Source organism: Fistularia commersonii, chromosome 4 (assembly GCF_037954325.1).
Source record: "Fistularia commersonii isolate RoL2024-O1a breed Wild chromosome 4, RoL_Fcom_v1.0, whole genome shotgun sequence".
Lineage (NCBI taxonomy): Eukaryota > Metazoa > Chordata > Actinopteri > Syngnathiformes > Fistulariidae > Fistularia > Fistularia commersonii.
This window is the reverse complement of record NC_141287.1, coordinates 12,192,406-12,207,630: the sequence shown is the minus strand read 5'-3', so window position 1 is coordinate 12,207,630 and position 15,225 is coordinate 12,192,406. Positions and strand designations below refer to the sequence as shown.

At 46.8% G+C, this 15,225-nt stretch overlaps 1 protein-coding gene across 3 annotated transcripts in view; it reads right to left on the bottom strand.

Annotated features, from left to right (window-relative positions):
- Positions 1-15,225, bottom strand: part of adarb1b (adenosine deaminase RNA specific B1b) — a 117,495-nt gene that overhangs the window by 23,022 nt on the left and 79,248 nt on the right. For all 3 annotated transcript variants that reach the window (XM_086145328.1, XM_086145329.1, XM_086145330.1), the window contains one exon: positions 2,205-2,279. In XM_086145328.1, the coding sequence (XP_086001454.1) occupies positions 2,205-2,232 (28 nt within the window). In that variant the 5' untranslated portion in view covers positions 2,233-2,279. The remainder of the gene's footprint in view (positions 1-2,204; positions 2,280-15,225) is intronic.

Below are 15,225 nucleotides of genomic sequence, written 5' to 3'. Positions count from 1 at the left end.
TGAGCGATGACAGGGTCAAAATATGGTGTCTAACCCCCTCGTAGTTTTTTTTTTTTTTGTGGCGTGACAATTTTGGGGTTTGCTTTTTGGAGGAGGGGGGGGGGGGGGTTGAAATTCACGGGCGCTCTCTTAGCCGGCGCCGCCCTGTGCCTCTGAGATCCCTCCCCCCCCGAGGAGCTCGTCAGAGGCCACGGCGAGTCTCTCGGGGTTTCAAAATGCACCAACATGCCGCTGCCACCTGCGTCCTAAAGATCGACATGTCTTGAGGCCAGACCGGGTATAAAAAAAAATTTAAAAAAAAAGGTAACTTTGTAAAAAACAAAAAGAATAGAAATTAATAAAATCATAAAGATCAAGTGAACGAACCACACACCCGTCTTGTTTACGTGCACTTCACACATGCAGTGTTTTTTTTTTTCTGGGCGGGGGTGGGGGTTTGCATGCAGTAGCCGCTTTCGGAAAGAACAGTTCCAAGAATTCGGTTTTAAGATCTGTCCAGCCCGAATGACATTCCAGGAAGTAGCCTCGTCCAGGGGAACCTTATAGTTTTTGCATTCCTGCAGGCAGTGAGGGACCACGGAAGGGACCGATGTGATGCGAGCGTCTGCAACGTGCACCTTAAGCGCCGCGCAGGAGAAGAGGACGAGGAAAAATGGCACGGACAACATGGAGAGCAAAGCTGCCACCGCGTTCATGTTTTGCATGGTGGGAATAAGAACCACGGACGATCAGATGGGTTGAGGTGTTTTGGTTTCCTCCCTACACTGCTGCGCTGTGTGGAGAACCCCGCCGTTAGCTAACTCTGGAGGAACCAGAGGACCTTGGACCTCTTTGTCGCTCCATTTCTCGCCAGTTCTGCCCATATTGCAAGAAAACGTCCGACCAGTGACCCTGACATTTCTTAAAAAAGGCACTCCACAGGTCTTGCCTCTGAGTAGGAGCTAAAATATTTCTAGGAACTGAAGTCCATGGTTGGATCCTCTACTCTCCAAATGCACCAAGTAACAGCCCCGTTCCTGAAATATTTTAGGACCTGCAAAAAGTTCATACAAGGGGAAAGCGGCTAACGTTAACATCGCTACTTGGAGTTTGCGAAGGAACTTGCCTGATGGTTAACGCACGAGCTAAGACGCGGCTCAACATCACAACCGGACTGAATTGTGAGCTGAGAATTGGCTGATGGAGGATGACCAGACGAGGAAAACAATGTGACTCCTTTAAATGTTTCAAATTAGCTTTAAGGAGCAAAGGTTATCCAAAGGTTAGCGTTAGCGCAAAAGACCAACTGGGCAAACGGATGACTTTTTCCGGGTGAAGTTTTATATTTTGGTTGGGGGGGGGTGATGGGGCCGAGGCAAAACATCGGATGGCGTTGGCTAACGACAGCGATCGCGCCGTGAGATGCGTGGCCGCGGTCACGCTCAGATCTCGCCTCGCATTTTCCCGTCAGGGTTCTGATTCCGAGCCGCTGTGGAGATGAAAGCGAGACGGTCGTCTACCCTGGGCGACGAAGAGGAGGCCCGTGCGGGCTCGGGCCACGTTTCATCTTCTGATGTAGCTCTTGACTGGCAGTTGAAGAAAACGCTGCGGCCGTCGTTCCGAGGCAGCAACAAAGGCTATTTTGCAACTCAGGGCTGATCTGGCTTATTGGATGCGAAAAAAAGAAACATAACAGGCGTCTCTACGTCGCAGACGCGCGCATCTTTTGACAGCTACAATAAGAACCCTTCATTAGCACGGAGGCCGTTTCTTTCAGAGGCGCCGCTGACGCCGAGTTCAAGCCAAAACGTCTAATTAAAGTTCAATGAGCTGAGGAGCGGAGGAATATGAAAGCAGAGGGAATCCACAATACGACCTGAGGCGTCTTGGATGTAATGATTAATTTTTCCCTTTAAAGTTTGGGCCGAGGCTTGGCAGCCCCGCTCCGCGGCCGCCAGCCGTGTCAGGTGAGGACGACGTCAGTTAGCGTCCCATCCCGCCTGAGCTACCCGACAGTGCTAATGACGAGGATGATTAGCAACGCCTACTTCCACCACGTGTTTATTTGTGTTTACAGATTATGCCTGGCGCGGGTTCTGATTAGCCAATTAGCTAATTAATAGCACGTCCGGGAGCGACGGGGCGGGAGGGGTGGGGGGGTGTTAGCGGTACGGGGAGGCATGCGACTATACAAATATGGGAAAAAGCATCGCCGGCGGACTCACTCATGTTCTCCTCTTCATCCATATCCATGGCGACGGGCTTGTCCTGACAGGGGAGCAGACTCACCCCTGCCGCACCTGTGTAGAAGGACACACACACACACACAAGGTTGATGGGTGAATTGATGAATATTAGCACAAGAGTTAGCCGAAGCTAGCTCTAAGTGTAACAGGGTGATTCTATTAACATGGTCGACTCAACAGGAGATGTTCGGACAAGCGGTATTTTCAACAAAGCGGGAGTGAAAACAAACCGCCATCTGAGAGGTTTCATTTATTCCTTTTAATGTCGGCGGCGGCCCGGAAACCGCTTCTTTGTTCCGACCCCCGGAGCGGCGGCGGCGGCGGCGTGGGGAGATGGGGAGGGGGAGGCAGCGCTTCCCCTTCCCTCATTACCCCTGCTGATGCTGCCCCTCCAGTGAAAGAGCCAACGGCTGGCGATCGATATTGAAACCTCCGTGTGATGCGGCGCGTCCTTTGCCGACGCTTGCCGTATTTACATCGGTGCCGGCGCCGTAACGATATTTTATCGCCGTCGCTCGGCAGCTCTTTAGAATGAGCGATGGCGGCCGCGGGTAGAGCTAATGGGCCGCGATGAAGGCGCTTTTTTTTTTCTCGTTCTCTGGTGTCCGGGGGGGGGGGGGGGGGGGGGGGGGGGGAGAAAAGATAAATAAATGAATACATAAATAAAAGGGACATCATTTTAAATCAAAATCCAGTTATAGGGTGGAGAGGAAACTGCGTTCAAAGGCAGCAGAAGCGGAAACATCCCCATCTCCTGCCGTGTTGTCATGGAAAAAAGGTGGCTATTGTATGTTAGCAGCCCTGTAACAATATAAAAACGTTCAAGGGAGGCTGGAGGCTGACGGGTCGTAACCAGGAGCAGCTAAGCTTGTTTACCGCCACCACACACACACACACAAACACACACACACACACACACACACGGATCGGTTTAACGATATTGTCATAATGGAAAAAAAAAATCGACTCATTTCCTGCAAGCAGGTCTTGAGATACATCCAGCACGCCCCCACCACATGCACGCTCGCCCACTAACGTGCACACTGTGAATAAGCCTTGTTGCAGCCAAGCATCCATATCTCTTCATACTTGACGCAGTGATTGACAGCTGCACCACGATGTCATCAAACATTGGAAATACCGTGACTTAAAGACTCAAAGAAAATTTGACCCAGGTTATTTCTTTTCCCCCTTCTCTTACAAGCAAACCCTGAATGCGTCAGCCAATGAGAGAATTGATAGTTATAAGAGAGTTTGGGCTTCTCCACCCCACCGCCACCACCAAGCCCCCGAACCCTCCTCGACATCTACTTGAAAAGTCACGGCATCACAAAGGATCCCGCTGAGAGGCGAGTGCCAGCTGATGAAACAGACTCGCTGAGAAAAGTTCGGCGAAGGAGGGGGAGGCGGCGGCGAGGGAGCGAGGAGGCAGTGGTGGGCGAACGACACGGAGAGAAAGATGGCATTATGATACGGAACAGATTGTGCTGATTCCACTCTCTTCCCTCCGCTCGCCTTCCATCAGAGCCCCCATCCCTCAGCCCGACACTTTCCTGGGCTAAACTAAATTGGCTAATTAATCTGGGCTAATGGTGGGTGACAGTAAATATGCTAGCACAATTATCACCCTATTAAAGATTCATATTCCCACCCGTAATTGAAAACGAAAAGGTGGGGTGAAGGGAAGACAGGCGGGGGGTTCCGGCGGAGCAGAGATAAGATTAATTTTCCTCAGGTAGCTGGAGCCGGCTGCCCCGGACCGCCACCCCCCCCGCTGGCACGACCGGGTAATTACAGCGCTGCCGTGACATATGGTAGCCGAGGGTTTGGGGGTCCGATCCGGGGCCGCCCCTCGCAGAGGGGATGCCAAAACATCTGGCGGAGACTGAAGTAGTGCTAGTTAGCTTAGCAAAATGAGCTAGCAGGTGGAGTAAACACTTCGGTGACCCCGCAGAGATGTTGCAAATCCTGCGTTCGCCAAAACTGATGTAAAATAAGACTCAGGATCAGAAATTGAAACCATAGGGGGGGGATTTAATGATCACCAGATGCATCAAAAAGGTAAAAGTGATATAAAAGCGATAACCTTGGGGTTGGCTGTCTTGCCAGAGAGCTGAAGCACAAACCCCAAAAACCCTCGTTTTCTGAATGGAGTTCTGCCTTATTGAGAGAAGGTCATATGTATCATTGATTCAGAACCAATTATCCCATGGATGGATGGAATTTCAAAACTCCCGTAAACGCCAGAGTCTCCCGCCATCCGTGCCCTTCCAGGTAAAGGGCCGGAGATGTAACTCTTCCTCCTCCTCCTCCTCATCATCACTAACTATTATCTTCGTTACTCTTTCAAATATGACTGAATAGTTGGAGAATTGATGAAAGGAGAGTGTAGAGCCCTCTCTCCCCACACACACACACACACACACACACACACACACACACACACACACACACACACACACACACACACACACACACACACACACACACACCCCCGCCGCATTCTGAGTCCCCTCGCCATGTAAACGTGCCTGTCACTTTCCATTTTGGGGCGCTCGCACCTCGGTCATAAACCTACAAAATCAGATAAAATTGGCGGTGTGTGTGTGTGTGTGTGTGTGTGTGTGTGTGTGAGGAGAATGCTTCAGAGATCCAAAGAAACTAGAATTGAGGTTGTTGTTTTGCTTCTTTGCCTGAATACAGTGTGAAGTCAATGCTATTAATCTACACTTTCATTCCCAACTCAATAAAATATTGATCGATTGATTGACGGTCATGGATGCGACAACTTTTCTGGCCTGTCCAAATTTTCGAGATGGGTTTGGGCGTTGATGTTGCAACGGCTACTCTCAACACATCCGATGTTTTGACGCTGGTCCAAGGGGAGACGCCGCAGCCGAATGCCGGAACGGCGGCGCTTCCTGCTTTGCCTGCGAGTGAAAAGGCAGGGCACAATTTTCCCCACATTGCCGGCGGCAGGCTCTTTTTCTTACGACACTTTTGTCTGATTGACTTTCCCTGCGGAGCCAGTCGACACGCCGATCTCCCCCCGAAGCTCTCTCTTTATCCATATGTAGATGCATGTCAGCTACCGCGTTACCACACAGAGGAGCGGAAGCGAGAGCGAGAAGAAACGAGGGCGCCTGCTTTCTCCGCCGCCACCGTGTATTAATGACGCCGGATCATGAAGTCGCGAGACGGGTTTTTACTTTTTTTTTTTTTTTTTTCTGGTTACAGGTATTCCAGAGTGGACGGGGAGGGAGGAGGGGGACGTGAGTGAAGATGAAAAACCTTAAATTTAATCTGGTGGCGTGAGAGCAGGAGGGGGAGGAGGACGGCGGTTTTGATTTGTCTCTCGGCCCGCCGCTAGCGCCGCTACAAAGCAATGGGGGGGGAGACAGACACAGGGTCGGGGGGGAGGGATGGAGGGGGGGGGGATGTAAAGGTGAGGGAAGAATGGAGTGTGAGAGAAATATAGAAAAATGAAATCCTATTCCGGGTAAGAAAGAATCATTATCTCTGTCAAAACAGAAGGGATGAAAAGGTCTGTGATGCTTGGGTGGGGGGGGAGGTGTGTGTGTGTGTGTGTGTGTGTGTGGGGGGGGGTCCAACCCCCCCCCCCCCCCCCCCCCCCCCCCCCCCACACACACACACACACACACACACTCACTCACTCACTTACTCACTTACACACACACTCACACACACACGCAGGCTGAGCATCTCAATATGGTGGAGTGACAGGAGGTCTGCTTGCAGTCTTTCCACGCCCAGGAGGCGGGGCTTAACCCTGTCACCTGTCAATCACATTCACCATTGTTTGGAGATGGAGAGCCTGAGGGTTCCACGCAGGAACCTGGTCACGTCGGAACCTTCATGACCTCCAGTGCTGACCACCGCTACGTCAGAAAGCGCACAAATCTGGACAGGAAGTGCACAAATCTACTCCTCTATAAAAGCTACTTTGTTAGCGGCTCGCTAGCGATAACGCCCATGTCAATCAAACATGACATGTTCAAGAGTCCCAAGAATAAATAGTTGGGAAGATAACTTTTTATTTTAATTCAAAAATGCCTCGATTCAAGACCGGCTACCTCTAATGTGGAATCCTTTCAAACTAAGTTCAAGTTCTTATAATTTCCTTTTTTTTTTTTTATTCAGATTGTTTGCATAGCTGTGACCTCAGAGTTCAATCCGACATTGCTCGCGTTCCTGAAACTCAAAAGAGCGGAAAAAGAACCGCCCCCCCCCCCCCTCCTTTTTTTTTTTTTGTTCCCCTGCGTTTGACTTCGGGGGACTTTTAAGTTCCCGGAGCGAAGCCTTGAAAGGTGAGCTGTCAGACGTGGCGGGAGAACGCAGATTCATCCTCAGCCTGTTTGCGCTGAACTCGGAAAAAGTTCCCTCGGAGTTTCTCGCTCCGTCTCCCGGTGAGCTATTAAGACTTTCTGGCGATACCTTCCTCGAAGGGGAAATGAATTATAAAAACAAATCGCTGATGTCAATGAACAATTTATTATCCCATTATAACTCAGGTCTCACCGGTGTAATGGGATTATTTTGGAGACTTTGCTAATCAGATGATATCAGCGTTTCCTGTCTCTCCCGCCGGCTCTGAATGACCACCCCTCTCCCGGCTCTGTCTCAAACCGACGCTCACCGGACGGCTCGGTGGAAGAAAAAAAGAATTCCCGCACTCTGAGGGGAGATGGTTCCCCGGGCGGAGAGAAGGTAGATCCTCTTGTCAGAGACAGGAAGTGTTTCCTTTGTTTGAGGAGAAAAATAGTTCCCGTGTTTTGGGAGTAAATAGTTCCTCCAGTGGAAGAGAAAACAGTTCCTATTGTCGAAGAGGAAATATTTCCATCATTTGGAGAGAAAGACCTTTGCTCCAAGAGGAAAATAGTTCCTCCCGTGGAAGAGAAAAGATCCTCCGGTCGGAGAGATCGTTCCTCTTGTCAAGAGAGGAAGTGGTTCCTATGGTCAAATTGGAAAATAGTTCCCGAGTTTAGAGAGTAAATAGTTCCTCCAATTGAAGAGAAGGTAGTTCCTCTTAGCAGAGAGCAAGTATTTCTTCTGGTCAGAAGAAAGTACTGTAGTTCCTCCATTCGAAGAGGAAAGGTTCCTCCATTTGGAGGATGATAGCCAAGCATATTGCTAGTAGGGATTAGCATGAACCTTTGGGTAGGTACCCAAAGTGTGAAACCAGTGAGTAGTTCAGTACAACACCGTCACCTTCAGCTGTCAATGACGGGGGCAAGAGTTGTATGCTCAGATGAGGAAGTTAATTGTTGCATGTTGCTGTATGATGGGTAAATGAGATGGTGATTGATGAGCGACAGAGCAGTGCTATTGTCTGATGGCTTCGAAGGTCTTTTGCAAAGTCACGTTTTCAACCAAAGTTCAAATGTCCCACTCTCTCCCTGACACTGAAGTAGCAATGGGCTCGAGTTCAACATCTCCAAGTTTTTACAATATTTAAGTTTTTACAATACCCCCAAGCCCCAGAGAAAACACAGAATCATCTCGGTACTAATTTCTACTCTGTTTCTGCAGCTTCTGCTTTAAGTCCTTCCTGCGTGAATCACTCATGAATCCTTTACTTCAGGTATTCTTCTTTCTGGAGAACCTTGAAATAATTAGAAATCTTGTTCTACATCTGTTGTTTTCTCTCAGTCCATGTTGTTGCACAGCGACAGACAAAGCTGCAAGTAATGTGGTAGCATATAGCACTCTGTCGCTCATGACTACTTCATTTTGGAGTTCGAGACAAGAACTCCTGCTCGTCTGAAGGAGTTTTTTTTCCCACAGATTGAACAACGGGCTGAATTATTCAGGAGTCTGTGGGTGTGAATGGGGAATCGGTGCAATTTCAGGGAAAATAAATGAGCGTGAATTGTTGTGTTTCCGTATGACATGTGAAGGACTGAGTGACAGATTCCATGTCTCTATTTGGATGAGCACGTGAATGGTTGCATGTCTCCATACGTGGCCCTGTGATTGGTCCATAGCGAAACACGCCTCTCGGCAAATCACTGCTGGGTTAGGCTGCAGGATAAGTCTTACCCTTTATATTGTTGTGCTCTCTGCTCTCTATTTATTTGTGGATGTCTTTTGCTATCTTTTAATTGTCTTCTAATTGTCTCTCTATTTGTGTTTATATTTATTGATACAGCTGTTAACAGCTGTTACGCTGCTGGGACAAAAGAATTTCCCCTTATGGGAGATCAATAAAGTTTATCTTAACTTAATGGATGACATGCATCAGTCACCTGATCCTTGGACCAATAATTGATTACAGAAAAACAACCTGTCCAGACTTTATATTTGAAAAATTAAATTCAATTCAATGTAATGAGCACAAATACATTAATTAATAGACAGGAATCTCCATGGACCATAATGTTTGTAGATGACATTGTGATATGCAGTGAGAGCAGGGAACAGGTGGAGGAACAGCTATAAAGGTGGAGGTATGAAGGTCTGGTGCAAAGGCAGAATATAAGTGTGTGAATGAGAGGGGCCCAAGTGGAACGGTGAGGCTACGGGAAGTGTAGAAAAGAAGTGGAAGGATTTCAAGTACTAAGGGTCAACAGTCCAGAGTAAAGGAGAATGTGGAAAAGAGGTGAAGGAACGGGTTCAAGCAGGTTGGACTGGGTGGAGAAAAGTGTCAGGGGTTCTATGTGATAGAAGACTTTCAGCCAGAATGAAAGGAAAAGTGGTGAGACCAGCGATGTTGTGCTAGAAACAGTGACAATAACAAAAAGACAGAAGGCAGAGCTACAGGTTGCAGAGATGAAGACGATGAGGTTCTCTTTGGGAGTGACCAGGATGGATAGGATCAGGAATGAGTCCATCAGAGGAACGGCACATGTTAGATGTTTTGGAGAGAAGGTAAGAGAAGCCAGACTGAGATGGTTGGGTCATGAACAGAGAGTCTACTGAGTAAACCGATGCTGGAGTTGGAGCTGCCAGGCAGGAGGTCTCGAGGAAGAAGATTTATGGAGGTAGTGAGAGAGGATATGAAGTTAGTTGGTGTGAGAGAGGAGGATACAGAGAATAGTGTTAGATGGAGATGGTTGATTCGCCGCGGCGAAAAGCCGAAAGGAGGAGAATACCAGAATTAATAAACGAGGGAGTAACTGCGGTGTCAAGTGTGGAATTCGAGTCACATTTTCCCCGAGATATTTGTGGATGTCCGTTTCTTTTCTTTTAATTTCTTTATTTTCTTGGTGACCACCCCGGATCCTAGAGAAACGAGGAAATACATCGCCGAGAGTCGCAGCCTCCTGCATCCGAAGCCAGACCCGTACCCGGGTCCCGATCCCGATCCGCATCCCGCTCAGCCGCCAACGGAGAGGCAGAGTCGCCTCCACGCATGACGACCCGCGCTTTATTGTGCTCCGGACTTTAATATCTGACAGCTGGTCGTTCATCACGGTGGGAGACGGAGGAAGGGGGGAGGGAGGAAAAGAAAAAAAAAAAAAAAAAAAGAGAAAGGCGGCAGCGCAGAGTATCAATATGAATTTTTTATTCGATGGCTTTTATGGGAGATTGCATTCGGGAGGCGGTGGAGTCAAGGTTCATGGGAGCGCGAGGAGCAGATAGTGACAGAGCAGAGCGTAAAGGCCAGGCGGAAGATAATGGCGGCACCGCACGCGCACAAAAGAACACATTTGCATGGAGACACACACACACACACACACACACACACACACACACACACACACACATCATCATCCTGCTCAGCAGCTTCAAAAACCATAGTCTCTATGGATTGCTCGTTACCCAGGAAACTGTTTATTTTTGCAGGGTTTAATTCAATTCCGGAACAAGAAAGAGGGTTTTTTTTGTTTGTTTTTTTTAAATATTTAATTTATTAATAATTTATTTCTTCTACCTGCAGACCTGTAGCTCCCCGAAGGGAAAGAACCTCCTTGCTAATTTTACCTGCGGTTTCATTCGACCATTCATTTGCTTCACATCACGTCTTACTTTCGCCTCTAATTTTGATTTAAAACGCCTTTAAACGTAATTATGAATCACAAATGACAACAAATGAATTAATGTAAGGAGTGCTTTCTACAGTATATATGCATGTATATCTGTCTGTATGTCATTTCTCATCATTTTCTCACTGACTTTATTATAATTTATAGTCAATGATTTTGAAAATAACATTCAGGTCATGTTTGGTTTGATGTGATTGACAACCGATGATCGTTTTAGGAATCAATGATCATTACTTGTTGTTTTGGGGTGGGTGAGGTTCGTTCATTTTTTCATTTATAGTGAATCAGTCATTTGTATTGTATCGCTGTATGGAAATATAACCTTTCATCCTCTCGTTCACATCCCATAGATACATACATTAATTCACCCTGTCATTCACATGTATGGACAATTTACTCAGCGGAACTAGTGGCCATTGAAAGGGTCACCATCAGGTCAATCACAATGAAACTACAGCGCCCCCTAGTGGTTTCGATCATGTGACCCCCCCCCCTTCCGCGCCCCCTGATTTTTTTTTGTTTTTTTGTTTTCCTGCTTCACGACACATGCTGTCATATTCTACAGTATGATATATGGAACCACAGTGGTTTGTTACACACACACACATACACACACTTGTTTTTCCTCCTACTTTCTTCCGCTAATAATTCCAGAGAATCACACAAGAGTGGAGGTATGTGGTCATAAATCATCTGAGTGAGTGGCTGAGACCCCCCCCACCCCGGTCCCCCCCCCCCCACCGTGGCACCAGCAGGACCGGGGGCGGGTCTGCTGGGCCCCAGACCAGGTTACGGCTAAATGGCCGCCTTCGCTTCCTGTCTCCATCAAGGCAAGACCGACCGACAGCTCGGCCGCACCGCAGACAGCTGACATCGCTGACACACACCCATGGGGAACACACACACACACACACACACACACACACACACACACACACAGTAACTAACTTATAGGAGCCTGATGATGGGGAAGGGAGATAAAAACTCATTGAAGCTTTTACAAGAAAAGTATATCAAATCCGACACATTTTCCAAGTGGCACAAAACCCTGTCTTTGCAGAACTGGCCGGTACTACTTCTGAGTAAAAGTACATTAGTAATAACAAAATGTACAGAGAGTAGCAAAGGAAAGATCACACTATACATTTCCCCAAAGGACAGGCTAACAAGGGTCCTGAAATAGGCTAATAATAGTTGCAAAAAAGGCTAAAAATAGCTGCAAAACAGGTTAATGATAGTCCCCAACAGGCTAACACAAGTCTGGAAACAGGCGAGCAATAGTACTGAAACAGCCTAACAATAGTCCTGAACGGGTCAATAATAGTGCAAACAGACCCAACAATTACGACTGTCCGAAAACAGGTTGACAATAGTCCTCCAAATAAGCTAACAAGAGTCCGAAAACAGAGGCTAGGAATAGTCCAGAACAGGCTAACAACAGTCCCAAACAGGCTAACACCAGTCTGGAAACAGACTAGCAATAGTCCTGGAACACGCTAACAATAGTCAGGAGCAATAGTCCTGAAACAAGTGAACAATAATCACAAAACAATCAAACGATAGTCTCAAACAGGCTAACCCCGGTCCGGAAACAACCGGACCAAACCATGGGAACTCGTGATGCAGGTGCTTGGTGATTGATGGAAGTGATAAGCTATTGCCAGATACTTCTTGCTAACTGTGGAGTGCCTTTTTTAAAAACAATGGTGGTCACCGATAGGGTGTTTTCTCGCGACAAAATTGAAAGAACCAGAAAGAAATGGAACGACGAAGAGGCCCAAACTCTTCTGGCCTGCTACATCACAGAGGGGATTCCAGGGTTCACAGAGGAACATCAACAATTTAGCCCAAAATAGGACCAGCGTTAGCTAACAGCGGAGAATTAGTGCAGGGAGAAGACAAAAACACTTCAAGCCATCTGATAGTCCATGGTTATTATTCCCGCAGAGCAGAACACTTTGGCATCTTCCTCTTCTTCTTCTCGGGTGTTTGGTTTAGAGCGTGGCGCTAAAGGTGGATGTCACACGGTGTTTGGTTTTGGTTTTGAGCGGTTTTAAGAGTTTGGTCACTGTGGTCCCTCACAGCCTCTGGGAATGCAGAACTAAAAGGCTCCCCTGGGGGAGGATGGTTCCTGGGACCAAATTGCAGCTGGTAACTTTTCGGTCCGAGTGGCTTTTGAGGGACATCAATTAATTTTTCTATTGTGAAACCCAATTTGCGTTCTAAGACGGTCTCCAGCTTTATATTTAGCTGCTGCTGGTCCAGTTATTCATATGACAAGGAATGTGATGACGTGTACAACCACAGTTCTGGTGTCAGACCTGCTTGGGTGTCTTTGCAAAAGTAAGCAGGTGTAAAACACGTAATGGACTTAAGAAACACATTGCTGACCTTTGGCAAAGTCTGATTAGGGCGGAGTCTCCCGCGGATGCGTTTCCATGACGAATAGTCCCCAAGACATCGCTATCGATCAAACCATCGTGAGCATCAACCCGGCCCGCTAATGTGCAGCCGCGATTGTCCTCCTGGCAGGTGCCGTTATTCGCACCAGCACAAAGACTTCGGTTTGGAAAAAGTTGACGTTGATGTGAATCCATGTCAATAATCAACCGGGAGTTAAAAACAGATATAAATATCCATGTGTTAATTCTTGTTGAAACGTTCTTGTCGTGGTAACTGGAATTTCTTCACTTGGAGACATTTCACCCCTCATCCCAGAGGATCCTTCTGTTCTAATGACCTGTGGGAAGTTTCCCAATGGTTTGTTACGTAGATGGAAGAGATGATCGGCAGAAACTATGGGGGTGTCATTCGTTGGGGACAAAGGGGCAACTTTTGGCGGTTACATGGATTGGAATGTGAAAAGTTGCAGCCAGACAAAGGGGTGAAACCTGTTGGATCCCATGGACCGAGGCTCATGTGGGAGTTACCGGGAGCTGGTTCTGGTGGTGGAACTTTCCTGGTTCTTTGACGGGAGCAGAAGGTCCTGGTCAATGTGTGCAAATATGGGTATTGATCCCAGTACGGTATTATACGTTTGAGAAAGGTTGTGTCTGAGGCCTCTGTTCAGAGACGATTCTTTGACGTCTCTCTTGAACCGATCTGGCTTCTCTGGCCAGAATATGGACATTACTGTCTTCAAAAGAATGGCCCTGATCCTTCAGGTAGAGTTGGACCACCGGGTCCTGTCCTGGCTCTCCTGTGTTGGGCAGAGGTTGTTTGGTCTCCCCAGTGTAGATGCAGCTGACAGCATACACCACATTCTCTATCTAATCCCTAGGTGTTTTGACCTTGCTGTGCACCAATTTTTGTCTGAGGGTGTTGTGGGTGTTGTCTTCCTCCTGATGTATGTTCCTTCATCTAATGGTTTCCGATCCATACGTAAATGTAAAAAGGGTTGTATGCCTCAGGAAGAGTCTTGAGAGCGTCCGTGGGGTCGGTGGAGGAGATCGGCGGGGACCTGGACTAGGCGGAAAAGATGAGAGGGAGGCGGGAGTAAAAGTGGGGGAAGTGGACAGAGACGAACGGCCGAGGAGGAGGCGGAGGAAGCCAAGAGCCCTAACGCTGACTGATCGGCCCGTCGGGGTCCACTGACCCCCCCCGTCCATTACTACCCCTCCTCCAAATATCTGCCGGTAACTTCCCTACGGCCTGTGACGCCACGCAGCCATGGGTGGGTATTGATACCCGATCGATCGGGTATCGATCAGACAAAATAGTCTCGGCTCAGACACAAAAGGGTGCGGTCTCTGGAAGATGCGGCTTAATTTCAACACTCACGTAAACCACTTTGTCATCAATAAACATCCCGACGATCCTGAGATTATTATTAGTATAATTCATTTGTTGTTTATTATAACTACAAAATTGATTTTACAACTCTTTAAAACATATAAGCACGTTTGTGACCAAAGCACCACTTGGCTGTTTATCGGAAATGTATATAGATATATATATATATATATATGTGTGTGTGTGAGTATTAATAGAATTTTTTTAAGTGTTTCAAACCCTTTCCTGGTATCTCATAACACGCAGAGAAGGGCAGGAAGCGATTGGCCCCCCTCTATTTCCCCCCCCGGTCCGTGGTCCCGCTCCACTGCCCCCGCTCACTCACTCCGTCTATTTGGACCAAAAAATTCAAATGATGCTTTTTATCCGTCTGGAAAGCGGCTTCTCGGAGTGAAACCCCCCCAAAACCCGCATCGCTGCTTTTTCAAGCCCTGGTGGAGATAAATCTCAAGTGCTGCCCTTTTATTTTATTTATCTATTTCTTTTGAGAGATACATAATATTAACATCCAAGCTGAGACATGAGTGATGGTTTATTCTTATTTATAAATGTATATTTAATGTAGATATTAGTATTTAAGCCAGCAGTTTTACTTCATTTTTAAAAAAAAAATTTCACGTGTTGATGGTTTTAGCTTATCTTTTTTTCTAGAATAAATTCACGCCTGTGTTTTCAGTCCTCGGGGGAAAGGCAGTCAGACGAAGGTCCACGATTCTTTAAATAAAAGAAGGAAAAAGAAAGAGCCGTAAATAAACAGCTGTGCTTTGCGATCGCCAGGAAATTGTCTGAGGGTTAATTAAGAAAAAAAAAGGGTGTATAATCGAGTAATAAGGCGAGAGCGGGGAAAAACAAAACAAAACAAACAAAAAAAAAAACAAATGTAGAAGTTTAGACATGAATTGCCGAAAAGTCCTTGAGACTTTTTCCATCAGCTTTCAAAGCTATTCAAACACTCCGTGTCCCCTCAGAAACAACATGCAACAATAAAAAAAGCTCTGTTAGTCTTACTGATATTAATACATGTTAATCAAAATATGTACAATATTATCAAAATATTATTATCATAATAATTTATAATAAATGAGTATTCATTTATTTTTTATTATTGATATTACTTATCAGTCGGTGTTAATATCATATATATTATACATTTATTACATATATACAGATATGTATATGTTTTTCTCATATATAATTATATT